At 41.0% G+C, this 26553-nt stretch overlaps 1 protein-coding gene across 1 annotated transcript in view; it reads left to right on the top strand.

Moving 5' to 3' along the window:
- b3gat2 (beta-1,3-glucuronyltransferase 2 (glucuronosyltransferase S)) overlaps positions 1 to 26553 on the top strand; it is a 50540-nt gene that overhangs the window by 4432 nt on the left and 19555 nt on the right. Inside the window, exon 2 of the mRNA XM_061837060.1 lies at positions 24144 to 24288. Coding sequence (XP_061693044.1) covers positions 24144 to 24288 — 145 coding nt within the window. The remainder of the gene's footprint in view (positions 1 to 24143; positions 24289 to 26553) is intronic.

The raw sequence follows: 26553 nt of genomic DNA, 5'->3' as shown, positions 1-26553 counted from the left end.
CCCAACTTAAATCCATTAACATCTGAAGGAATGCACATTTACAAATTATATAGATTTAAAAAACACGTATTGTATATGTACTGAATATCCTGTTACCTGGCATATGAATGAATGGCTGAATGAATATACCATATAAAAACATTATGATTCCCAGTAATCAGGGGTGGCCTGGATGAAAAAAATGCTCATGATTTTCGTTTGTCTTATGTTCCCTTTAGATCGAGGGTCATATATGATTTTCACTTTTGATATTTTTGGTAATGCTACGTAATTTATCCAGCCCTGATGAAATATACCCATCCATCCATTTTCTGAGCCGCTTGTCCTCACAAGGGTCACGAGAGGGGTGGAGCCTATCCCAGCTGTCATCGGGCAGCAGCCAGGGTATACCCTAAACTGATTGTCACCCAATCACAAGCCACAGGGAACAGTCGCACTCACAATTTAGAGTCTCCTGGGATTTGGGAGCCCAGAGAAAAGCCACGCAGGCACGGGAAAACATGAAAACTCTACACAGGCGAGGCCGGGATCGAACCCTGGACCTCAGAACTGTGAGGCCAATGCCTTACGGCTGCATCACCATGCCACCCCTTTGAAACATGGATCTATATTTTACCGTTGTTTAGTAATAGGCCAATTATATAAAATTATTTTGACAAGTAGCTTTCATACGGAATGGATGTACAGTTGCCCAACTATATTGAAAATGTGGCCGGGACAAAATCTAATTTCAATCTCACTTCTGACACCACCCTGACGCTGACTGCTTTGTTGTTAATTACACATGAAAGGGACTGCCCAATCTGTTTTGCCCCGAGACGACAGCAGAATAATGAGCTAAATGTGTTACAAACAACTCATTCTTCCTTCTAAGGAAAAAAACATTGGTAGGTAGCAAATGTTTAACAAGGCTCCTTACTCTCTGACTGGAGAGAAATCAGGTGGAAAGGCAATTTGCATCAGGACAAGCTGAAAGAGGTGTAATTTTGAGTTCGTCAATGGTGGCAAGGTCATTGTTTTGCATGCTTTATTATGCCCATTATACTGTATGTTCCTTTGTCTCCCAAGAGACAATGCGAAGTAAAAAGAAAAAAAAGTGTGCCTGACTGCTAATATGAAATCATAAATGCGATTATAGCTTAATTCCTCTTTCAGACACTGTATTTCCTGGTTGGTTTCATGGGTAGTTTCCGTAGTGCTTAAGATCAATGCTACAGTACCTGTATGTGAGTTTTCATGTTCTCACTCTGCTTGCATGGGGTTTATTTTTAAGCCTAGCTAACTCCATCAGTCCAAAAACATTAACTGCTGGCCCTATGTCATAGGTGTTGTGAATATTTGGCACAAGTTATCCCTTCACTGTTATATTAGAACTCAGAGGCACACGGTGGGGGGTCTTGATGCCCTTTTCTGATGCCCTAACTCTAGTCAAAAATCACAGAACTACATTTATAACTGACAACTGAATTGTATTGATTGATTTCCAACACTCTCATATTATTATTTCGTAGTATGTCTCAGCTGAGCAGCCTCAATTCATTCAAGGGTTAGTTTTTTTGTGGTCCAATCAGAATTCAGCTTCAGCAAATGTTGCCAAATGAATGTAATCTTCCAAGAGTCTTCGGACTCGAGATTGCTGGCCGATGCCATATACACAATCGAAATCCATCCGTGTCCCAAATCATGCTGGTGGAACACTGTTGCCTGGCGCCGTTTTATACAATTTCAAACAATGGCATTGTAATTAACTAGCCCGGTAATCTCTCGACGCAGTAGAATGTAGTAATGGAAGTTAAACAGAGTTTCACATGACCTGTTGTGGTCACCAGTCTCTGCAGCCAATAGAAACATTTTCAACTGTAAGTTTTCCCCAATCAAATACATTCATAAAGTGGGGTCTTTCGCAGTGTGTGAACTTTATCATTTGTCAACAGGCTGGGGGGTCATTCAGTTGGGGTGGGGTGCTCTGATAGAACTTGTTTCCAGGGGTGGGTCGATCTCGGGATTGGGTTTCTTAATGAAGGCCCAAGTCCAAAATGCATCACCTGCCGCTGTTAGAACTCGAGTGTCTTTGTTCGATTCAGTGGTTATTTGATACAATTGTGAGTTAGTTATTACAAGGCCTATTCGTATCACTATTCATTCAGTTAGCTAGACAGCTCCCCACACCCTGAAAAATCATTTTCCCGAGACATGAGAATTCACAGAACAGTTCGGTGTCATTATTTAAATTCTCAACTGTTATATATATTGTGGCACGGTGGAGCAGCTGTAGTGTAGTGTTGGCCTCACAGTTCTGAGGACAGGGTTCAAATCCCAGTCCCGCTTGTGAGGAGTTTGCAAGTTCTCCCTGTGCCTGAGTGGGTTTTCACCGGGCGATCCGCTTTCCTCCCACATTCCAAAAACATGAACTAATTGGAGACTCTAAATTGCCCCTAAATGTGATTGTGAATGCGACTGTTGTCTGTTTCTATGTGCCCTGCGATTGGCTGGCAACCAGTTCAGCGTGTACCCTGCCACCTGCCCGATGAGAGTTGGGATTGGCTCCAGCACTCCCACGACCCTCGTGAGGACAAGAGGCTCAGACAATGGACGTATATATATTTTGTGTTAATCAGGCTATGTAATATGTTGGAATACAAAGTATTGTGGGTGACTATCAGAAATTTTGTGCTCAAAATGTAGTGTTGAATTATGTGTGCCACCGTGTTAAATAAACAGTCAACTTTGCCTTCGGTGTCTCTCTAATGACACAACAACAAGTGAGGAGGGGCATTGCGGATGAGCCCGCAGCCCCGTTTGTCGGCCGAAAGTCAAGTTAAGTTTATCTGTAGAGCTTTAATCACAAAAGAATCTTAAAGAACCTGGTTAGCTTGTGAGGGAGCTGGACTAGACTGTTGGGAATAAATTACCACAATTAACTGGAACAAATACTGGGTCGTTAATGTAGGTACAGTCAATTGTTCTGATTGTGTTTCGGCCAGCATATAAGGCCCTGACAGCTCGTCCTTGATATTACAGCATGTTGATTAATAATGGGGATGACAAATCTGGTGATCCGTGCTTTTTAGCCGTTTGTGCACGTTACCCGTTTGAGTCTTGTTTCAGACGTGTGTGGTTGTTCCTAAAAAGCTGACTGTGGGAACGGAGGAGCTTTCAGATGACAGCAGCATAGCAGAACCGTTTGATGCAGCTGCAGCAGGCTGTCATCTAGGCAAGACTTTCGTCAGGCCGTTTTTGAATAATTTAACTCCACCAAGCCCAGACAGCTTTCGAGCACACGGCGTGTATTTTAGGGACCAGGTGTGATGCTGAATACACTCAGCAGAGATGAAACTGGCCACAGTTTATTTTTTGATGGAGATTCCTTGCAATGAGGCCATTAAAAAGGCTTGAGCTCTGTCAGTTAAAACACGTTCCGAGTGTTACAACGTATTCATCAGTTTTGATTAAATCAGCTGTTCAATGAGACGAGTAATAAACAACAGCTAGATTTATGGCTAATTGCTAGTTGTTGTTTTTTATTCAAACCGTCATTTAAGCGGGTAGGGAAAATTGCTGAGTTTACTACAGTCACTCAGTACATTTCTGCATCAGTTGTGTGTCTGTCAAGAGGACATTCTCTCCATTTATTTTACACTTGTCTATATAATCCGGTGTGACGGTCTGAGTGCTCCCCCGTGCTGAAAAGTCTCCTTTCGATGAATGCGCATGCGTGACTAACAGGGGAACACTCGGTACTTAATAGACGCTTACTGGGAAATGTCCCAGTCTTGTAGTTTTCCTTCTTTCACATTAAGGGAGCTAACATACGTTATAACCTAACCTTAAAACAAAAGTTGATAAAAAAAAAAGATATAGACATAACTGTATATGTACATTTGCTCTGTTCATCTTTCTGAGATGTCCATAGAGAACATGAATACTCGGCGACAAGTTGACGATTGGCACATGTTGAAGCATGGACAGGGATGTTTCAGAATGGCCGGAAGTTGACAAAATATACAGGCATGCGCATTACTCACAAAGAGACTTTGCAGAACCTGGAGCGCTCAGACTGTCACACTGGGTTTACAGGCTATTGGAGCTTCGGCCAAGCTATCATCTGCCTCTGCACTGCCCGACCATTTTTATAAAACAAGATAATTAACTTTGATTAAACATTGGGGTGATAGAAGATGGATTAGCACATCTGCCTCACAGTTCTGAGGTTGAGGGTTCAAATCTGGGCTCCAGCGTTGCTTTGCGGGATTTCCATATTCTCCGCGTGCTTGGATAGGTTTTCCAAAAACGTGCATGTTAAGTTCATTTAAAACTCTAAGTTGCCTTTCGGTGTAAATATGAGTGTAAATAACCATTTATGTATTTTTTTTCTCTCCAAATTTTAAAACCAGAATTTATTAAACTCAGAATTGACCCCTCCATAGAAATTGCATGGGCTGCGTCGCTGACCAATCAGAGGCCAGAGATGTGCCTAAACCACGCCCCTTGTTGTCATCCGCCATAACCTCAGACAGAGTCGCATGATTCAGTAGAGCTTTTGTTTGCGTTTTATCACGTCTTAGGGATCCTTAACAATAGATACGGTTAAGAGGTGTAGTCACGGCCTTTGTAATAGTGACGTATCCTGATAGGCTAGTTGGTGGAGTTCAATTTGTACCCTTTCCAAAATCGATGACCGAGTACGAAAAATGTCTTCGGTGGATCAAACTTTGTGGAAGACCGCATAATCAACTGAATCCATCTAGAATCAACCGGAACAGAAGACCGGGTACGAAAAATGTCTTCGATGGATCAAACTTTGTGGAAGACCGCATGATCAACTGAATCCATCTAAAATCAACCCGAACAGATATGCTTGCACGAAGGTAAGCCCTATTTTTGATTTTCAATACATCTCATATAAATGAATTAGCAGTTCTTTGCTTGCATAACATAGCTACGTGTGAATGATTGACACACTTGATCTGTGTTGAGCGATACTTTGCGATTACCTGACTGCACAAACGTGTCTCTTTGTTGGCGGCTAGCGAGCTAAGCTAAACCGGACTAGCGAGTCCTAAAAGCCTTCGACGTGCACCGAGACACCAAGATGAAGGAAGGATGTTTGAGGGCACTAAAGTAGTGATTGTCGTACTCGGTCTGGACTTACGTAGGTTCGGCACTAATTCAAGAATAATCATTGAGGGGAGCGCGTGACGTTACACAAAAAAAAACCGAGAGAAACAACTCGTAAATCAAGCCTCGCCTTCTTCTTTTCCTTCATACGGCGGTTCACGAATGGCTATACAGATACACATTATACAGATTCTGCACACAAGTGTGATAGGTAACACGAAAATAGGAAACTGTCAATGAGGAATTCGTCTTTGGGTTATAATATATTATATTATGTGGCTTCTCGGTCTTCCTCTGACTCCGAAAAGATCTCGCGCTAATATCAATGGTTTCTCCATCGATATCCATGGAAATACCATTGAAATACCCCTCGCTGAAATACTTGAAGCCCTGCTGTCTGCTCTTCAACGATATTTCACTATTCGGTAAGAATGCGAGTGAAAAAATCAGCTGGTAAATCGGACAATTTCGCTCTCGACTTTTCTTCCTACAACGCCATTTTGTCTAATGTTTGTCTGAGGTTAGCAACAGTGGGGTGACGTGAATTCAGGAGGCGTGGTTAAGTGCTCTGTACGGAGGGGTCAATTGAAATTGAAATTGAAAACAGAATTGAAAAACAGAGACGTCCATGGCCAGGTCTTGACCAGCCTCATATGTTTGAAATAGGACACAAAGAGAAACTAAGGGGGATCAAGCAACCGGAGGGGATATGAGAAATTCAATTTTCTCAAGTTCCTATGAGCAATTATCATAATTACATAGTGTAGAGGGAGAAGTGAAAGTGGGGGTTGTAATGTCAGAGAAGCAAAGTGGAAAGGAGACGAAACTCACTGGCGGAAATCATCCATAGTTAGGCGGGCGGTAGGATAAGAATAGAGAAGAGAGGATGGTGACAGCAAGGCAGAAAGCTTTTTAAGGGCCGATGTAAATATAAAAAGTGTTATGCATCAGCTCCTTGCTCATTTCCATGGGCTTTTTTTCCCCCTCCTCTGGCAGTTTAAGTAGACATGCTGGCTGTGTTATGAGCTCCCTCAATCTATCATTTTGTGCCCCCTTCTCCACTGCGAACAGAAATGACTTAGATTGATTGAAACTTTATTATTAAATAAAAACATTGCTAATAGATTTGGTAAAAAAGCCATGGGAGATAACAAACAAACGCCACACAGGCGGGGCCAGGATTTCAACCCTGGTCCAAATTACAGTTAGGGGAAATTAAATATTTGAAAATCAAAGGACAGCTAAAACCGCATACAGTGCAAGAAATATCATTGAAAAGTGGAAGTATTTCAAACGCATGAGAAAAAAAGAATTTTTCACCTGGATTTGGACACATTCTCACTTGGAGCTAAGAATACCTCTTATTCCATTTGTGTGCAGCATACCAGCTAAATGCTGCTTCACCATCTTTGCTTTGGACTCTGCGCTCCACTATTTGACCTAAGTCAGTTAATCTCAGAGCCCTACAGAGTTTGTATTCCGTAAGCATTTCTTTTATGTATTCAGGACCTAAACCATTTAGTGATTTATAGACCAGTAGCAGAACTTTAAAATCTAGTCTAAAGTTGACTGGAAGCCAGTGTGAAGCCTTTCGAATTGGAGTTGTATGCTCTGACCACTTTGTTTTGGTCAGAACGCGAGCTGCTACATTCTGAATGAGGTACAGCTGTTTCATACTCTTTTTGGGGAGCCCCGTCAGAAGACCATAACAAGTTTACGTGAGATAAAAGCATGGATGAGCTTTGTTCTCGTCTGCATGACATATACAAGCCTTCCCTCTATATATGTTCTTCAGATGGTAAAACGCAGTTATTGTGATTGATTTGATATAACTGTCAAAGTCAGGTTGGAATCTATCAGAACACCAAGGTTTCAGACATGGTCTTTGTTTTTTTTAAAGATAGTGAGTCAAGGTATTTACAAACAGCAATTCTCTTCTCTTGATTGCCAAAAACAATTATCTCAGTTTTGTTGGAGTTGAAGAAAAATTTGGCACATGCAGTTATTTATCTGCTATAGACAGTGGCACGATACCTCAGTTGAACGGTAGTCATCTGGAAACCGTGGTAAATATACAGTGACTGTCATCTTCATAGCCAAAATTAAACATACACAAGATAGATGCATCTTTATCTTTTTGGTCAATTTGACATTTGGCAGCTTTAGTTGTATAAAACATACACATTTCAATATTTTCCACATATTTGTTCTGGTTGTTTAGCAGTATACTGAGATCACAGTAAAATACACTTTTAAAACTGTCCCTTTTAAAACTTGGATCCTAACTTAAAGCTCCACTGACATGAAAAGCATGATTTCTAGTACGTTTTTAATAAAAAAAAAAAAAAAAGGCTGCCGGAATGGACCTATCCATTTTTTCACCACAAAACATATGATTTTGATGTTTGTGGCTTTTCGTAACTCCCGCTATGAAAATCCTCTCGAGGGATTTGTTCTGGAGAAGAAGCAGGAGCAAACTCAGGTAGCCTCGTGTGTTTATACTAGTTTTACCTGCGGGAAGGTAGTTCTTTGTTCCTTTGTGTTAGCCAAAATGCCAACTCGTTGTATTGTTGGATATTGTTCAAACACTCGGGAGGATGGATTTACTCTTCATATGTTTCCAAAAGACCCGGTTCGTCATGAAAAATGGATTGCACAGGTGCAAACAACGAGAGCTTCGTGGGTTCCAAATAAATAACAGTTGGGCGGGGGACGTAATCCTCTCAGAACATAACAAAAGATGCACATAGGTAAGTCACGGGTGCTAAATGTGTTGACTTGCGCATCAGCGCAGCGTCTGCTGGTCACGGCTTCGGCGCTGCGTCCGCCAACACCGGCTTTGGCTGGGGTGGCTCATCACGGCACCGAGCTGGAGTGGCTCAGCGCAGCGCCGAGCCGACCCACTTTACGTTGTTGTCGTCGCCTGCAGCTGAGTGCATCGGTGGCATCAATTATCGCTGCAGCCGTCGGTGGCGTTGTTCATCCATCTGATTGTGCGGCTGAGTATGGTACATACTGTTGGGGAGTCTGTTGTTAGAAGTGATCCGCATATCATGTAAATATGGCTCGAAACGATAGTGTAATATTGCCCTGGTCACTTCACTCGATTGTGAGATGTTCTCTTCTTCAAAATGAGATCCCGTATCAGAAGGGACGTCGAAAAAAAATCAGAAAATGTCTGTTGTTCCTCCCCCCGTAGCAGGTGCCACTACATGCTTTCAATGGCGAATGTCCCAGTGTGACATCTCCTGATGGCAGCCAATATGGCTACCACTTCCACTTTGAGTGAGACTTCCACAACTTTGTGCATGGATGACACGCTCTCCGCTCATATTTATTTTTTCATATAGACATTGACGTGAAAAATGTTATATGTATTTTTCATTACAATATCTATTTTAGAATGTTTGTAGGCATGTCACTGGGGCTTTAACATACCTGTAATAGAATGAGAACCTTTGATTGTTCAAAAGTTGCTTGAGTGATTCTGAAGTATTTCTCTTCGTACTGATTGTTCTCTCTTTTATGATCTGTGTCATGATCCTGCCGCTCCAGCCCAGGCTGTGCGGGTGCCTGCGCGGTTGCGCTGATTGGGAGGCGCACACCTGCGCCTCATGCGGGCTGATTATCCTGTGTATTTATATGACCCCGATGACGACTGATCCGCGCCAGATCGTTGAGCTTCATGCCCCGTTCGAGTACTTCCGTATCACTGATCGTCAACCTGTGTGTACCAACCTGCGCCTGTTCTCCGACCGACCCTGTAAGCCTGATTCCCTTGACACTTCTGCCTTCCTTGATCGATCTCCCGTGTACCGAGTCCTGCCTGCCCACTCACCTGCTCTCTTCGCCCGATGTCCCAACTACCGCTGCTGCACCTGACTGCGTGCCCGATCCGCGACCACTGAATAATAATCCTTTCTCCACAAACTACCTTGCATCTTCCGAGTCCTGCATTTGGGTCCAATCCCGTTCCGATGGGTCGTTACAATCTGTCTAAATCCAGAATGATTTCTAAGGAAAGATTTTCCATTCATCAGGTTGCTGAAACATTTTTTTTATGACAAAATTGACATAGAGGAGAATATGTTTGATTCTAAGGCATCCTCTTCCTATGAAAAGGGTTATGTTGACCCCACTATTGTCTCTAGACCACCAGCAAACACACTACTTTGCCAAAATGGAGAGTTATTGTAGTCAGTCTTCTCTTTTAAACAACTGGGTAGACTTAATGATGCTAACGTCATTCAAATGGTTCCAGATACACTGTCAGCAATGTCCAAGATATAAAATCCGTATTTGACTGCTTCATAACAGCGTTAATTAAAAGCAATTTACTGGCGATAACTTCACAGGGGAGGTGTATGAATGGTTACAGTTGGAAAGATGTGGATGTGACGCACTTGCAAGCCTACATTGGGTTGCTCATTTTTGCAAGTGTGTACAAGTCAAAGGGTGAAATACCAGCTGGCCTGGAGGCTGCTGACACTAGAAGAACAATATTTCTAGCCATGTCTCTCAACATATTCCGTGGTTTTACTTGTGTACTACGCCTTGATGACAGACAAACTATACCAGGCAAAATACCTGTCACACATGTTGTGTACAGAACTTAGAATGAGGTAAAGCGATTCCTGATACAATGCACAATTATATATTTTCACAAGTTAAAGTACAAGGTATGTTATATGTTGCTTGATGATGATGATGATGTTGCATTACATCTAAAATCCTTTGAAAACCGATCCCCCGCAACCCACCCCACCACCTGGAGTCAAATTGACTCACAACAAAATGTATCTTACATTTCTTCTTGACAGAAAAAAAAACATTTTTACAAACACTTTAGAGGGCACAAACATGTCCCATTATGATAAGATTAACAATTAATTCATACATTTTAGGTAGTCTGCATTTTTCGACAACTGTGGAACAGGTATTCTGGATGCACATTTTATAATTAACAAACGGACATTAAGCGCCTGACACAAGTTGGGCAACAATTTGAAATGTAATCACTTTCTGGAGATTTAAATGGCTGAGCACAAAGTGGCACCAATGTTAGATGTTAACAAATTCGAAGGTATCGTTAATTTAATGAAAAATCTGAGTATAATAAGGAAGTTGTTTGTCAAATCATTATGTATTTTAACAAATACATTGTGTGATAGAGTAGCGACCATTCCAGGGTGTCATTTGCCTCTACCCTACGTCAACTAGGATAGACTGCAGCAACCAGTGACCCTGAACAGGATAAGCAATATAGAAAATGGACAGATGGATGGACGATAATAAACACATTGTTGAACTCAGCTGCTGTTGATAATGTTAGGGCCAGTGAGCATATTTACATAGAAATTTAAAAATGGTGGCACGGTGATTGTGAACCCAGCATGCAATTCTCGACAAAGATACTGATGTGCTGGACCGCAAGGTCGGCACATAGAATGAGCTGCCAAACTGTTGTGCCGTCCCTGACACCAGTTTGGCATGGTTGCTACCTCTATTGCTGGCTTATCAGCATCACATTAACTTTCCATCTGTGTAGTTTCTACAAAATGGACAAAGAGACATGCAGCAGGAAAGCTGCAGAGGAACAGCTGAGTTAAAAACTGCAAGTTAATCTACATTCCTCATTTTTGTAATGCAAATGAGAGAACATGTGGCAGTTTACTAATGTCAATGCCTGTACTTCATAACACCAATCAGTGTTATTTGGGGTCATTGAAATGCACCCTCAAAAAGTGTTCCTTATCTTCTTCTTTCTGAAAAACTTCCAATTTCTCCACAAAATCTCATTTTAAATGGAGCTTGCACCCTGTGAAGCATGCACAGTGGGAGCAGACAGTAGGAAATCACCTTCATCTATTTTGTTTCAAATCATAAACCCATGAAGCATTCAACCTTCACACAAACAATGCACCATTGCATTCCAGTTTCATAGCTCATCCCCATCCTCAGCGCCACTTAATTTGATTCATTCATTTTCTCCTCGCTCAGTTCTTCCCACATCAGTCCTCCGACTGCCTCATCCATGCATATTAATAAAACAAAGACAAAAATACACCAATAAAATCACACCCAATTCTCATTGTGGTACACAAACAGCAGTGATGCCTCTTTCTTCTGGTTGGAGGTAGGAATCGATGGTTTAATTTCATAGAACAAACGATTACACCTATGCACAATTCCTTTCTCACCTACGGTATTTGATTGCTGGTAAGATGTCAGATTTGATAAACTGATGGACCTGACCTGCTCTGAGATGTTGCCTCCTGGTTGTGGGTCCAATGAACGTTATTACTGACTCTCTTTTGTCTACCTGTACGTCACATGTGTTTATTGACTGAGCTGGTGTCATTTGGTGGCACTCACTGCTTGTCATTTAATGTGCAGGAGAGATGACTGATTTGTTATTGCCGAGCAGGGTTTGCCCCCAGGTGGAGTGATAATGAGACGGGAGCTACTGAGAATTTCTAATGCGCATCGTCCGCTCCCAGCTGTAAAAGCTAAATTGCAGTGTAGCAGAAGCCTTCAGGGATTCGTCAGTGATGTTAAAACGCACATCAGTGAGGCTGGGATGCGGTCATCTCTCACAATTGAAAGTGGACAGAGTGGTCGTAAAGTATGAGTCATTTCATTCATTCATTTCTATTATCATTCTGAAAATATAACGAGCGGGAATAAACTTTCCTGTCTCCTGTTAACTCTTTAACAGAAACTGAAATTCTGATATTTTGTAATAAATTGAGTTCCCATCTGTTCAACCCATCAGATGTTTTCCAACACAATTATTACATATCTGTATCACGTAGTACAGTCGGCAGACACGGAGAGATCTTCTTCCCAATTGATGATTGGCAGTTGTATTTATTTAGTACACAGAAATAATTTATAAACTCTTGAAAAACTTGTTTTACTTTGCGGGAGAAGCTTTACTATTTGCTTGATAAACTTTGGCAGTTCGAAACTACTCTGAAGTGTTGGTATCATTTTTTTAAATGCTACTTTTTATTTATTGTATTGAAATTCAATAAATTCCTGCTTGTTATTTGGAATTCTTGGAATAGTTCATTGCATGTCCTAAAAGCATTATTAAATAGTTGTTGTAGGCGACCAATTCCATGTTGTTCCCAGTTGCTAAAATGTGTGTTAATAATTTGAAATCTGGATGATGAGAGATTGGGGAGCACATACTGGGGGGTAATTGAGATACTGTTGATTCTAGATTTTGCCACCAAGCCATTGAGGTGGATGCCACTATTGGATTATTAAAACATTTATGGCGTTTAAGACTTGTGGAAATAAATGGAAGTTTTGGGAGTTCAATGTTGTTGCAGTCTATTTGTTCCAATTCTCGCCAAGAATCACACTTCTCATTGGAACGCAACCATTTGGTAGAATATTGTAATTGGTTAGCTAAATAATAGTGTTTAATGTTGAGAACATTTAGGCCTCCCTCTGGTTTGCCTTTCCGTAAATAGACTATTTCTTGTTTTTAAACATTTTACTACAGCTGAATCTCAGATTTGAAATCATTTAATTGTGGTCTTAAATGGAAGAATTGAAAATAAACAATTTATTTGCAGTAAGCTTTTCTCATTTTTATTATAGCTATTCTTCCCAGTAATGATATAGGCCAGTTATTTTGGCATTTTAACAGATACGATTATTTCCAAAAATGGTGCATAATTTAGATTGTATCTCTGTGAGATTTGATGAGATATTGATATCTAAGTAGTTATTAGTTCCTATATGAAGAGGGTAATCTTGGATTTAATCTGCAGGAGTCCATGAGTTTTCTGTTATCGGGAGCATTGTTGATTTTGTCCAGTCAATCGAGTGGTCTAATATTTGTGAAAATGTCTTAAGGTGGAAGACTGGCTGAATAGAATGCCTGGATTCCTGTAAATAAAGAAGAATATCATCAGCATACAGATTGATTTTGTGGTCTGTGACTAGTGAGGAGATACCTTTAATATTAACACTCTGATGAAACGCAATTGCAAGCGGTTCATACAATATTGCAAATAGCATTGGTGAGAGTGGACATTAACCTTGTCTGGTTCCTCTTTGTAATGTAAAGCTTTGTGAAATAATCCTGTTCGTGGTGATTGTTGCTTTTAGGGAATTTTGTAATGCTGCTCTCCAATGGGTGAATGAATCTCCAAAACCAAATTTGCAAAGAAATTCATATAGAAAAGCTCAGTTCAATTTATGAAAAAGGCTTCTTTCCATCAAGTGACATCATAATTACGTCTCGTTTTTTACACTTTGACATGCTCATTAAATTTGTCCGATATTAATTGTAGAACATCTACGTTTAATGAAGCCTGTCTCGTCAGAGTGAACTATCGACAGGAATACCTTTTCAAGTCTCTCTGCGAGGGCTTTCGAGATAATCTCGAGGTCTACATTCATCAATGGTAAGGGATGATAATTAGAAAAGTGGGGTCTTTACCTGGCTTTAGTAATAACTTAAATGAAGCTCTGTTCATATGGTTACTAATTTGACCTTTATTGTTTACCTACTTTGAAAAAAAAAAAAGAGGAGTAAGTATTGGCCAAAAATATATAATGAATTCAACAGGAATTCCATCCCAGCCAGGGGCCCATCCTAATTGCATATATTTTTTAATGAGTTATAAATTCTATGATGGTTAATCGAGCATCAAGGCTGTCTCTAACTTGTACATTTAATTGAGGAATGTTTAGATCCTTATTAAAAGTCTCCCTTACTTTTTGATATGGGTTGTTGAAAGATGTGTATAAACTACTATAAAAATTTTAAAACAAAAAAGTCCTTTGTTTTTCTGGTGGTGACTGTGTACAGTTGCCATTTGTATCTTCAATAGCTGTAATTAATGACTTTATTGCACTGAAGTTGATTATTATTGTGCTCAAAGTTAGTGTACCTGAACTGTTGTTGTAGAAAATCTGCTCTTTTGGATAGGATGGTGTCTAATTCATGTTTGGCTTTTTGAAGTTCATTTCCAAGTCTATCTGTTGGATTACTTGCAGACGCTTCTGTGAGGTGTCTAATTTTTTTCCTCAATTCCATTTTAGAGTTTTTGTTCTTGTTTTTTTTTCCTTTTGGAAGAATATGATATTATTCTACCTTTCAAAACAACTTTTCTGGTTTCCCACAACAGAGATGAGGATAAAATTGGAAAGTCCTTGAATTTCAGAAAGTCATCCCATTCCGTCCTTACAAAAGAATGAAAATTTGGGTCCTTCAACAGGGATGTGTTGATGTGCCATGTTGATGAGGGTGCCAAATTTAATTCAACTTTTAGATCAAGAGAAATTGGTGCGTGATCGCTGATAATGATTGGATGTCTTTTGGGAGTCATGCTTTGAACTGATGAGTTTTTGGGAAAGAAAGAAATCTAATCCTGAGAAAGACTGGTGAACCTTTTGGAATTTCATTTCTCATGCAAAAGAAGGTTGTATCATCTTTATTTGGCGCGTATACACTGACAACTGTATAAAGCATATTGAATATTGTAACCTGTGTAATTATATATTGACTTTCTGGATCCAGTAAAGTACTATTTATTGTAAAATGTAATCTTTTTATGGACGAGTGTTGAGACTCCTCTTTGTTTGCCATTGTCAAAGGCTGAAGAAAACAGAGTATAATTAGAATCAATGAGGCATTTTTCTTCTGATTTAGTGAGGTGCGATTCTTGTAATCGGAGTAATTCTGGTTTGAATTTAGTGATATAATCTATCATCCTAATTCTCTTTGCCTGTTCATTTACTCTACTGCTGTGCAAACTAGTTCACTGTGTGCTATTTGGAACCTTGAAATTAAATATGGTGGCACCATCATAAACTGAAGCGCTCCTGTAGTCATTAATAGAAAACACAACCTGACATCTGCTCTAAAGCTTGGGAAACACGAAAAGATTTTCTTTATCTTTAAATTTTTTTAAATGTGAAACTACACACGTGACAATTAAACAACACCTAATGTGTATTAGTCATGCTGTTATTGGGAGCTGGCTAACTGTCCAACAGAGCCTAGCTCACATTTAACAATCTGTGCACCAACAATCAAGATCATTGTCCTCCAAACCAGACCTTTTGTGCGGTCGATCATAACTAAACTCTCTCTCTTGCCAACTCTTCTCCTTGTCATTTCTCCTTGTCGTCAAAGACAAGGAGGACACATTACACAGACACTCAATGTGAGGCATCCGACCTCCATTTCTGAAGTCTGGCAAGAGCGTAAGATTCAGTTTGCTTCATTATTAGCTTTCGTTCTAATCCACGGAACACCATGGAGTCCATGGGTTGGCCATGTTAGGTCTTGAGATTCAGTGCATAATTGTTGCCTGTAAATATCGAACATGTTAGATTGTCGGCTATCAGCCTAGATCGTTTCTTAACCGATTGACCCGCCTCACACATAACAAGGTTGCAGGATCCTATCAATTGACAACAAATGAAAGAAGTCTATGGAATTACACCACAGAGCGCAGAGGCAGTTAGTACGAAATTTTTTGTGTAGTGCCATTTTATCTAAAACTGTTTTGTCCAAAGCTGCTCATCTGAGGAAGCTGTATTTTTTGATAGTTTTAGTAATACAATACCATAGACTTGTCATATGTTTTCCCAACCCTGTTTTGTCAGATGTTCCAATTTGATAAACATGACACACATTTTCCTGACACCTGATAACTATTAAATCATGCCTGATACCTGATGCTGTAATCCATAAACCTGCAACATGTGTTCCTGCTTTTAATCTGAATTCTGACAGCTGAGGATCCCCTGAAATGTACAGCTGAACCATGATGAGAACTAACACACCACCACTGAGCTACTGAGAACTACAGCGAACTAACTCAATTTTTGTTTTTTTTTGCATTCTTAAATTTTTGAATTTTGCCAAAAATATACATTTTGTACTTATCATGATTGTATTGGATATTTTTAAATGAATTCATATGACTTGCACCTGTATCCGCAACAGAGGTATTGTCATGGTCTTCAGTTTTTAGGTTAAATCCCTGCCAATATCATCTAAGACAAGAAACAAAAAAGTGGCCAAGTCGAAACATCTGTTCAATCTTTCAATATTTCATTCAACATGAAAACTAGTGCTTCGTACATACAAACATCAAAACTGTAAAACTGAGAAGTATTACTGCTAAACAATCCGCTTAAAACCAAACATAGTCGGTTCATACATCAAAGAAGCTATTAGAAAATTACACTGCAAGAATTACCCCCAAAATGACAATTTGAGATCAGTGATTTCAGTATTCACTTCACATTCAGACACGTCACATTAATAATTAATAGAAAATGATTTGTCGCTCACCAAAAGTAACTAATGAGCACACATTTTATACTTAATGATTAGAGTCTTCTTCTTTTCCTTTCGGCTTGTCCCGTTAGGGGTCGCCACAGCGTGTCATCTTTTGCCATCTTAGCCTATCTCCTGCATCTTCCTCTCTAACCCCAACTGCCCTCATGTCTTCCCTCACCACATCCATAAACCTTCTCTTTGGTCTTCCTCTCGCTCTTTTGCCTGGGAGCTCCATCCTCAGCATCCTTCTACCAATATACTCACTCTCTCGCCTCTGAACATGTCCAAACCATCGAAGTCTGCTCTCTCGAATCTTGTCTCCAAAACATCCAGCTTTGGCTGTCCCTCTAATGAGCTCATTTCTAATCCTATCCAACCTGGTCACTCCGAGCGAGAACCTCAACATCTTCATTTCTGCCACCTCCAGTTCAGATTCCTGTTGTTTCTTCAGTGCCACTGTCTCTAATCCGTACATCATGGCCGGCCTCACCACTGTTTTGTAAACTTTGCCCTTCATCCTAGCAGACACTCTTCTGTCACATAACACACCAGACACCTTTCGCCAGCTGTTCCAACCTGCTTGGACCCGTTTCTTCACTTCCTGACCACACTCTCCATTGCTCTGTATTGTTGACCCCAAGTATTTGAAGTCGTCGACCCTCGCTATCTCTTCTCCCTGGAGCTTCACTCCTCCTCAACCGCCGCTCACAATCATGCACATATATTCTGTTTTACTTCGGCTAATCTTCATTCCTCTCCTTTCCAGTGCGTGCCTCCATCTTTCCAATTGTTCCTCTGCATGCTCCCTGCTTTCACTGCACATGACAAAATCATCTGCGAACATCATGGTCCAAGGGGATTCCAGTCTAACCTCATCTGTCAGCCTATCCATTACCACTGCAAACAGGAAGGGGCTCAGAGCTGATCCCTGATGCAGTCCCACCTCCACCTTAAATTCCTCTGTCACACCTAAGGCACACCTCACCATTGTTCTGCTGCCATCATACATGTCCTGTACTATTTTAACATACTTCTCTGCCACACCAGACTTACGCATGCAGTACCACAGTTCCTCTCTTGGTACTCTGTCATAGGCTTTCTCTAGATCCACAAAGACGCAATGTAGCTCCTTCTGACCTTCTCTGTACTTTTCCACGAGCATCCTCAAGGCAAATAATGCATCTGTGGTACTCTTTCTAGGCATGAAACCATACTGTTGCTCGCAGATACTTACTTCTGTCCTGAGTCTAGCCTCCACTACTCTTTCCCATAACTTCATTGTGTGGCTCATCAACTTTATTCCTCTATAGTTCCCACAGCTCTGAACATCCCCTTTGTTCTTAAAAATGGGAACTAGAACACTTTTCCTCCATTCTTCAGGCATCTTTTCGCCCGCTAGTATTCTGTTGAATAAGTTGGTCAAAAACTCCACAGCCATCTCTCCAAATTCTTCCATACCTCTACCGGTATGTCATCAGGACCAACTGCCTTTCCAGTTTTCATCCTTTGTAGTGCCTTTCTGACTTCCCCCTTAGTAATCATTTCCACTTCCTGGTCCTTCACTCTTGCCTCTTCAACTCTTCCTTCTCTCTCATTTTCTTCATTCATCAACTTCTCAAAGTATTCTTTCCATCTATTTAGTACACTACCGGCACCAGTCAACACATTTCCATCTCTATCCTTAATCACCCTGACCTGCTGCACATCCTTCCCATCTCTATCCCTCTGTCTGGCCAACCTGTAGAGATCCTTTTCTCCTTCTTTCGTGTCCAACCTGGTGTACATGTCTTCATATGCCTCTTGTTTAGCCTTTGCCACCTCTACCTTTGCCCTACGTCGCATCTCGATGTACTCCTTTCGCCTCTCCTCAGTCCTCTCAGTATCCCACTTCTTCTTCGCTAATCTCTTTCCTTGTATGACTCCCTGTATTTTGGGGTTCCACCACCAAGTCTCCTTCTCCCCTTTCCTACCAGATGACACACCAAGTACTCTCCTGCCTGTCTCTCTGATCACCTTGGCTGTCGTCGTCCAGTCTTCCGGGAGCTTCGGTTGTCCATCGAGAGCCTGTCTCACCTCTTTCCGGAAGGCTGCACAACATTCTTCCTTTTTCAGCTTCCACCACATGGTTCTCTGCTCTACCTTTGTCTTCTTAATCTTCCTACCCACCACCAGAATCATCCTACATACTACCATCCTATGCTGTCGAGCTACACTCTCCCCTACCACTACTTTACAGTCAGTAACCTCCTTCAGATTACATCGTCTGCACAAAATATAATCTACCTGCGTGGTTCTACCTCCGCTCTTGTAGGTCACTATATATTCCTCCCTCTTCTGGAAATAAGTGTTCACTACAGCCATCTCCATCCTTTTTGCAAAGTCCACCACCATCTGCCCTTCAAAGTTCCTTTCCTGGATGCCGTACTTACCCATCACTTCTTCATCGCCCCTGTTTCCTTTACCAATATGTCCATTACAATCTGCACCAATCACAACTCTCTCGCTGTCTGGATGCTCAGAACTACTTCATCTAGTTCCTTCCAGAATTTCTCTTTCAACTCTAGGTCACATCCTACCTGTGGTGCATAGCCGCTAACCACATTATACATAACACCCTCAATTTCAAATTTTAGTCTCATCACTCGATCTGATACTCTTTTCACCTCCAAGACATTCTTAGCCAGCTCTTCCTTTAAAATAACCCCTACTCCATTTCTCTTCCCATCTACTCCGTGGTAGAATAATTTAAACCCTGCTCCCAAACTTCTAGCCTTACTACCTTTCCACCTGCTCTCTTGGATGCACAGAATATCAACCTTTCTCCTAATCATCATGTCAACCAACTCCTGTGCTTTTCCTGTCATAGTCCCAACATTCAAAGTCCCTACACTCAGTTGTAGGCTCTGTGCATTCCTCTTTTTCTTCTGACGCTGGATCCGGTTTCCTCCTCTTCTTTGTCTTCGACCCACAGTAGCTGAATTTCCACCGACACCCTGCAGGTTAGCAGTGCCGGGGGCGGGCGTTGTTAACCCGGGCCACGACCGATCCGGTATGGGATTCTTTAGATGAACGCTCATATTTGTTTGGCACAGTTTTTACGCCGGATGCCCTTCCTGACGCAACCCTCTGCATTTATCCGGGCTTGGGACCGGCCTACAGATTGCACTGGTTTGTGCCCCCATAGGGCTGCATTATACTTAATGATTAGAGTAAATAATGGAAAGACCTGGGCCTGAGTGTTCATATCAAAATAGTTACTTAAAGTAGTCGAGTTACTGCATTCCCTAGCTCGACAAAATGCGTGCTACCTTGCCGTCCTTGAAGCCTGCGAGTTTGTTGATGATAAACGTGATGAAAGGGCTGCTGCTCGCTCATCTCTTCAGAGATGTTTGTGTTCTCAGATTGAGTCTGGATTTACTGGTCTGCCCCCTGAACAAATACAATTAAAAGGAAATCTTCAATGGCAAATGTATCGTTATTCTTCTTTTTTTTCCAACCCAGAGAACAGCTATCTCGCAAAAGAAGTATTTTGTTTTAAAAACAGAGGAGGGCTCTTTAAAAAAAAAAAAAAAAAAAGTACTTAGAGGTCACTACAATCTTGTGTGTAGTGTAGGTGTGGAGAATGCTACAACCTTGTAATTGGCCCTTTGTGGGCCAGTCAGAGATCTGAAATTATCATTCATCAAGGGGGTTGCACTGACTCCATTTAAACTCCCACATGTGTGTTTTTAGACTCAATCACAGTACCCTGTTAGCGCTGTACACTTTCCTTTACATCCTTTACCGTCCTGTCGCTGAATTTCTGGAAACAATTTAATTACAGAAATGCTCTCCGCAATATTTTTTTCTCCCTCTGTCAACAGCATTTATGATGCAACAAACGCAATCCTTCTACTCAACATTATTAGAGCCGCATACATGACATTATGGAGTAAAATCATGTTGCCCAAGTGCTTGGCTTCGAAACATGGAACAGAAATTTACCATTGTATTAAATGAGCAAAATATTGTGTCATGCTGTAAATTCAGCATTGCATATTCAAAGATAATTTTCTTTGTACTTTTTTTTTTTTGGATGATCATTATTTTAAAGAAGGTATCCAAGTACTGTTTTACAAAAATGGATGGGTTTTGATGAAAGGCATTGGTAATACAGTGCTTCACATCGTGGACTTGCATGTAACTGACGTGGAATGTCGGTTGTCTTTCAAATTTTGGCAATCATAGCATTTTGTATTTTTTAAGTTTGTCTCCAACCATGAAGTCAAATGCGCAACACTGGCATGCACAGTCCATTTGCCTGGCGATTGGCTGGCAACCAGTTTAGACTGTACCCCGCCTCCTGCCCAATAACAGCTGGGATAGGCTGTAGCACTCCTGTAACCCTTGTGAGGATAAGCGGCTAAGAAAATGGATGGGATGTGATGGATGGACGGCATACACAGTTAACCAATTGGCAGTGAGTTTTCATCATGGCTGCCACAGAACACCAAACTGTACGACTGTACTGTACTCCAATTTTGCACAAATTAAAAAGTAAAGCCTGGTCCCTAATTTCTCTGATTTAATCTCGTGATTCCTTTGTTTACACATTGATGTGCATTTGTCCGTAAGTCAGTCAATGACAATTTGGCCTCGTCGTGTTTCCACATCATGTTGTGTGAGCAGGAATGTTGGTGATGTAACTCTTTCAGTTTGGGTGCAGCATTTTTATAAACTTTGCTTTACACCTCACACTTAAAAGAACATGCAGTCGTCAGTCAGACATAGTGTCGCCACGTCTTGGGCGTGAATTGCCCTGTGCTGAAATGATCTCTGATTTTATTGTGTTGACAGGTATTGTCGTTTCTTAGTAGTTATTTATTTTCACTAATCATTTTATGAATTTTCCATTAAGGGTTAGTATAACAGGATGGAGTATATTTTCACCCAACCCGTCGTTTTTTTAATATGAACATAGGCTTAGCTTAAATGTGTGTTGTAAAACATTGCTGCGAGAGCGATAATGTCCTGATGGTGCTGTGTGTAAAACATTTGCCACAGTGTAGAACAATGCACCATCTGTTGAAGTACCGTTATCTTACACCTATCCTCCCATTTTATTGAACGTCGTCCCCTTTATCGGACTGCGGCGATGTATAAAGCATACAGCGGATGCGGTGTAACAACATCTCACTGGGAAGGACTTCATAACTAATTGTGTGCATCCAATGAGTGGTTCAGGGCAGTTGTGCTCACTGTGACACTGTTTTAGTCCCTAAATCCCTGACTGTAGGATGTGTAGGCTGCAACAAGATAGTAAATACTGTGACCTCATAGCACATCATTAAATTCAAAGTGGAACAAAGTAAACAACAGACAGCCAGGGAAAACGTTGACATGCATTTTTCATGCTTTCTTCTTCTGTTGAGCACAAAAAAAAAAGTGTGCGTTCCTTCCACTTCCACAGTTGCAGTGAAGTGACGATTTTTGTCAATTGCTTAACTGACTTTGACATGTCAAGGGACAACCTACCCATTCCTGTGGTTGATGTACCCAAGCCTGACGGTGCGCAACAGTGATACAGTAAACATCAGTAATACATCACAACTTGAAATGCAACCCTAAAAACTATCCATTCAGCCATGCATTTTCTGAGCTGCTTATCCTCACAAGGGTCACGGGAATGCTCTAGTCTATCCCAGCCGTCATCGGGCGGGAGCCGGGGTACACCCTGAACTGGCTGCCAGCTAATCCCAGTCATTTTAAACTAAAATGGATGCATTTTGCGGTTCACTGAAGATAAAATTTTCCACTGTGGTGTCAATATGGACGTGAATGGTTATTTGTCTTTATGTGCCCTGCTATTGACTGACGACCAGTCCAGGGGTGACCAAGCCTCTTGCTCAAATCAGTATGGAAGCGTGCCAGTTCACTCGTGACCTGAAAAGAAAGAATGGATGCCTACTGGGAGCCAGGATCTTTAAAAGAAAATTGCACAGAATTTCACTAACTAAATAGTTCCCAGAAACAATTCATGAGGAACATAATGTATTTTTCAGGTAAAAAAATAAATAAATAAATAAAAAATATAGTGGCGAGGCTTTTTCCCCCACATAAAACATACAATATCATTATTTCATTTTTCTTTGGAAAACTAGAAAGTGGAAAAATAATGTACAAGGAAAATCACTCGAAAATTGAAAACCCTTTGAAGGGAAAAAAAGAGACTTCAAATAGAAAGGCACTGAGATGGAATAATCAAATGCATTTGTCTAGTTTGTGACAGCTGAGATCAAACATTAGTATTTAGAATATCAGGCTCAGTCTTGAATTTTTACCACTCGAGTGCATACTGCATGTGTGCACACTGCTGGAGTGCATTGGAAATGTAATGTGTCCTACTAGACTATAGTGTGCTTTGGGCACATGTATTCAATGCAGTACCTCATCAGCAGTCAAACCAGGACCACTAAGCCAAATAACAACCATGCGCTGGGATCATCTCCAAATGAACGGCGGCCTCTCTTTCTTATGATTCCGAGCCTTCTTTTCATCCTCGATTCCACAAGGTGGAAGTGCTCGAGTCCTTTGAGAATGACCTGAGCGAACGGAAGCCAGGCAGCAGCTACAGAGAAACCAGGGAAGGAGGTTTTTGTCTGATAAGGTTCAACTCAAGTGGGCCCCAGTGAGAAGAGGGAAAGAGCTTCAAAGCAGTTTCCATTGCTGTAGCTCAAGACTGTGGACCTGGGGGCCTGGGTAGGATACGGGTGTTATGGTGCAGAACAAAAAAAAAATAAAATAAAATAAAATCAGGAAATAGAAAATGGAAATCGAGGAGGAGAAATGGGTGGTTGTGTGTGCGTGTGGAGTGGTGGTGGTGCTATGGGTGAGGGGTGGGGGGCAGGACAATTTGTTGGACTATTCCATTCATTTATTATCTGAGCCACTTATCCTCACAAGTCACAGGTTCACTGGAGCCTATCCCAGCTGTCAATGGGCAGGAGGCAGGGTACACCCTGAACTGGTTGCCAGCCACATGGAGATATACAACAATCATACTCACAACCACAGCTAGGGGCAACTTAGATTCTCCAATTAATGTTGCCCGTTTTTGGGATGTGGGAAGAAACCAGAGTGCCTGGAGAAAACCCACGCAGGCACGGGGAGAACATGATATAATAGCAGGTGTTCAGTTTCTTAAAAATTCAGCTTTTTCCAAAGATAATAGAAGCTATAAAGTCCTCAAAGCTCTTTTACTTGCTCAGTTACACCTGATGATACAGGATCAGGGAAAGATCGTATTCGTCAAGGATGCTTCAAAAACACTGACTCGAAAACTAGCATTGAGCTGTATTATTTTAACAGATTCAGCAACTTGAGTCGCATCATTTCATGAAAATCACAACCAGGGCTAAGAGGGCAAAATAACAATTTTAACAAAAATTTTGTCTCACTAGACATTCTTTGGCATGGTTCCCTTATAAGAACATTGCTACATTAATTTTTTTTGTGTGTGTGTTTTTTTTTTTTTAAATATGAATCATTCTGGGTACATTTGAACTCGACCTATCATTTGAATTGTATACGTGTTGAACAGCGTGTCGTGTTATCTTGTCATGTTCTTTACATGTTACCACAAAAGCTGAATTATATTAGGAGACGTGGAATCTTCAAACTGATTTTCAGCTTTACATTGAATTATCTTTTTTCTTTTCTTTTCTAGATGCGGAACACTCGAGGTGTGTCTGTGTGGCCAGTGGGGTTTGTGGGCGGCAGAGCATATGAGCGGCCACTAGTGTCGGGGGGCAGAGTTGTAGGCTGGTACACTGGCTGGAGACCAGATCGTACCTTTGCCACTGACATGGCAGGTAAGAAGCCAAAGGCATTTTATTTTCCATCTTTGTGATTGTCTGATTATAACACAGAGATTTTTGTAATTTACCTTGATTAAAGAGCTTTATTAGTTGACCATTTTGATGGGAAGCAGCGTTATAATGAGGTTTTGATCATTCCCATGTGGACCGAGGAGCACCGACTTTAGACTTCTGTAATATTGGTGCTGTGGTTGACTAGCAACCAGTTCTGCGTGTACCCCTGCTGTCTGCCCAATGCTATCTGGGATAGACCCCAGCGCTCCCGCGACCCTTGTGAGAATAAGCAGCTCATAAAATTTATGCATAATGTTGGTGGACTCGTACAACTCATGTTGTGATAGCATTAGCACACAGGTGTCGAACTCATCTGCCCCGCCACATGATTTTATGTGGCCTCGAAAGGCAAATCATGTGTGTCTACGTTAATTATTTTCATTAAAATCTGTACTAAAATTTCAAATTCTCAAATTGAATGATTTCCAGATATGATGTGGCAGTTAAAGATTTTTATGATTTCAGTCATAACAGCCAACTGAGGGAAAATGTGGCCTGTGAAAAAAACTAGTTTGACATCCCTACATTAGTGTCTGTGCTAATTTTACCTTCCAGAGGTTTGAACCATGTATGTGAAGACTCAGATTATCAAATTGTTTAATCCAAATGGTTACACATAAAAAAATTTGCCTCCACTTATAATAATTTCAATTTCCTTGAAATTGAAGAAATGGATACACAAGAGACTTTCCTACTAAATAAATCATTTATGCCTGAAAACTAAATTTGTATGCAATCGGAATGGTTTGTTACTCTGTCTTTTATCTCTGAATATCCATCCATTCATCCATCAATTTTCTGAGCCGCTTATCCTCACAAAGGTCGCGGGAGTGCTGGAGCCAATCCCGGCTGTCATTGGCCAGGAGGCGGGGTACACCCTGAACTGGTCGCCAGCCAATCGCAGGGCACATAGAAACAAACAACCATCCGCACTCACAATCACACTTAGGGGCAATTTAGAGTGTCCTATTAATGTTCCACGTTTTGGGGATGTGGGAGGAAACCGGAGTGCCTGAAGAAAACTCACCAAGGCATGGGGAGAACTCCGCGCAGGTGGGGATGGGATTTGAACCCCGGTCCTCAGAACTGTGAAGCTAATGCTCTAACCAGTTGCACCACTGTGCCGCCTACCTCAAAATAATCTGGAAAAAAAAAAACCAGTCCCCCCCCCCGTGTTTAGTTTAAAAAAATAACATTCAGTTTCAAGTAATTTTACCTCAATCAACTTGTCATGATTACTGCTGTTGCTTTCTGACATAACAAAAGTAAAAACATTTAGAGCTGATTCAAAGCAAATATTACCAACAAACAATACAAACATTGCATCAGCCTTATTTTTATTAATAAAATCTAGTACGACAAAAACAATGCTGAAAATCTCTGATAATGTAGTGTCTGTGTCATCTCGGAATGTGTCATATCACAATGTGCTTGTAGGTGACCAGATAGCATTTGTCTGTCGAAATAAAGAGTGCACACTATTAAAACCTCACTAAACCTCACTAAAAATCACTGACATCTTATCTCTACTGAAGGCTTTGTCACTCGTGTGGTCAACAAATCAAAGTCATCATCAACGAGCTCCTTTTTCTTGGTTCATTTATTGCGTTTGTGAAAGATGCCAAGGCTGTCCAAACAAGAAAGAACCAAGTCTGAAAGCTTATTTGACTTTTTAACAGTCATATCAAATATCAAATCAATTACTAAAATGGCTTTCTACCAGCTAATGAACACATCCAGATAGAAGGCTTGCATGTAGCAAGTAGACCAGAAATTCGCCCATGCTTTATCTCACATACAGCAGGTTTGACTATTGTAATGGTCTTCTGAGTGGACCCAGTCACACAAGTATAAACAGTAACAATAGAATCACACTCAGAAATTGTTCAATTAGAAGGTGACTGTCAGAGTGCATGTGCAGACAGTAGTTTAGCAAGACTCAAATTTGAACAGATTGGAAGTTCACCCGTGTCCCAGAAAGACATTCTTGTCAATTTGGCGGTTCCAGTGTACTTCTTTTAAAAATTCGTACTGTATTCCACTCTCGCATGTACTTTCTGCTGGTAGCCAGGAACAAAAGCATAATTAGTGTTGACTGCATGAATGCTTTCAAAACACACATGTACACAGAGGCAATTACACTGCGGCAGACCACACATGCGCTCGCATTATCTCAGATATGCACATGTCTGCCCCCGGGATTAT

Source organism: Syngnathoides biaculeatus, chromosome 12 (genome assembly GCF_019802595.1).
Source record: "Syngnathoides biaculeatus isolate LvHL_M chromosome 12, ASM1980259v1, whole genome shotgun sequence".
In the NCBI taxonomy this organism is placed as follows: domain Eukaryota; kingdom Metazoa; phylum Chordata; class Actinopteri; order Syngnathiformes; family Syngnathidae; genus Syngnathoides; species Syngnathoides biaculeatus.
This window is presented reverse-complemented; position numbering and strand designations above follow the sequence as displayed.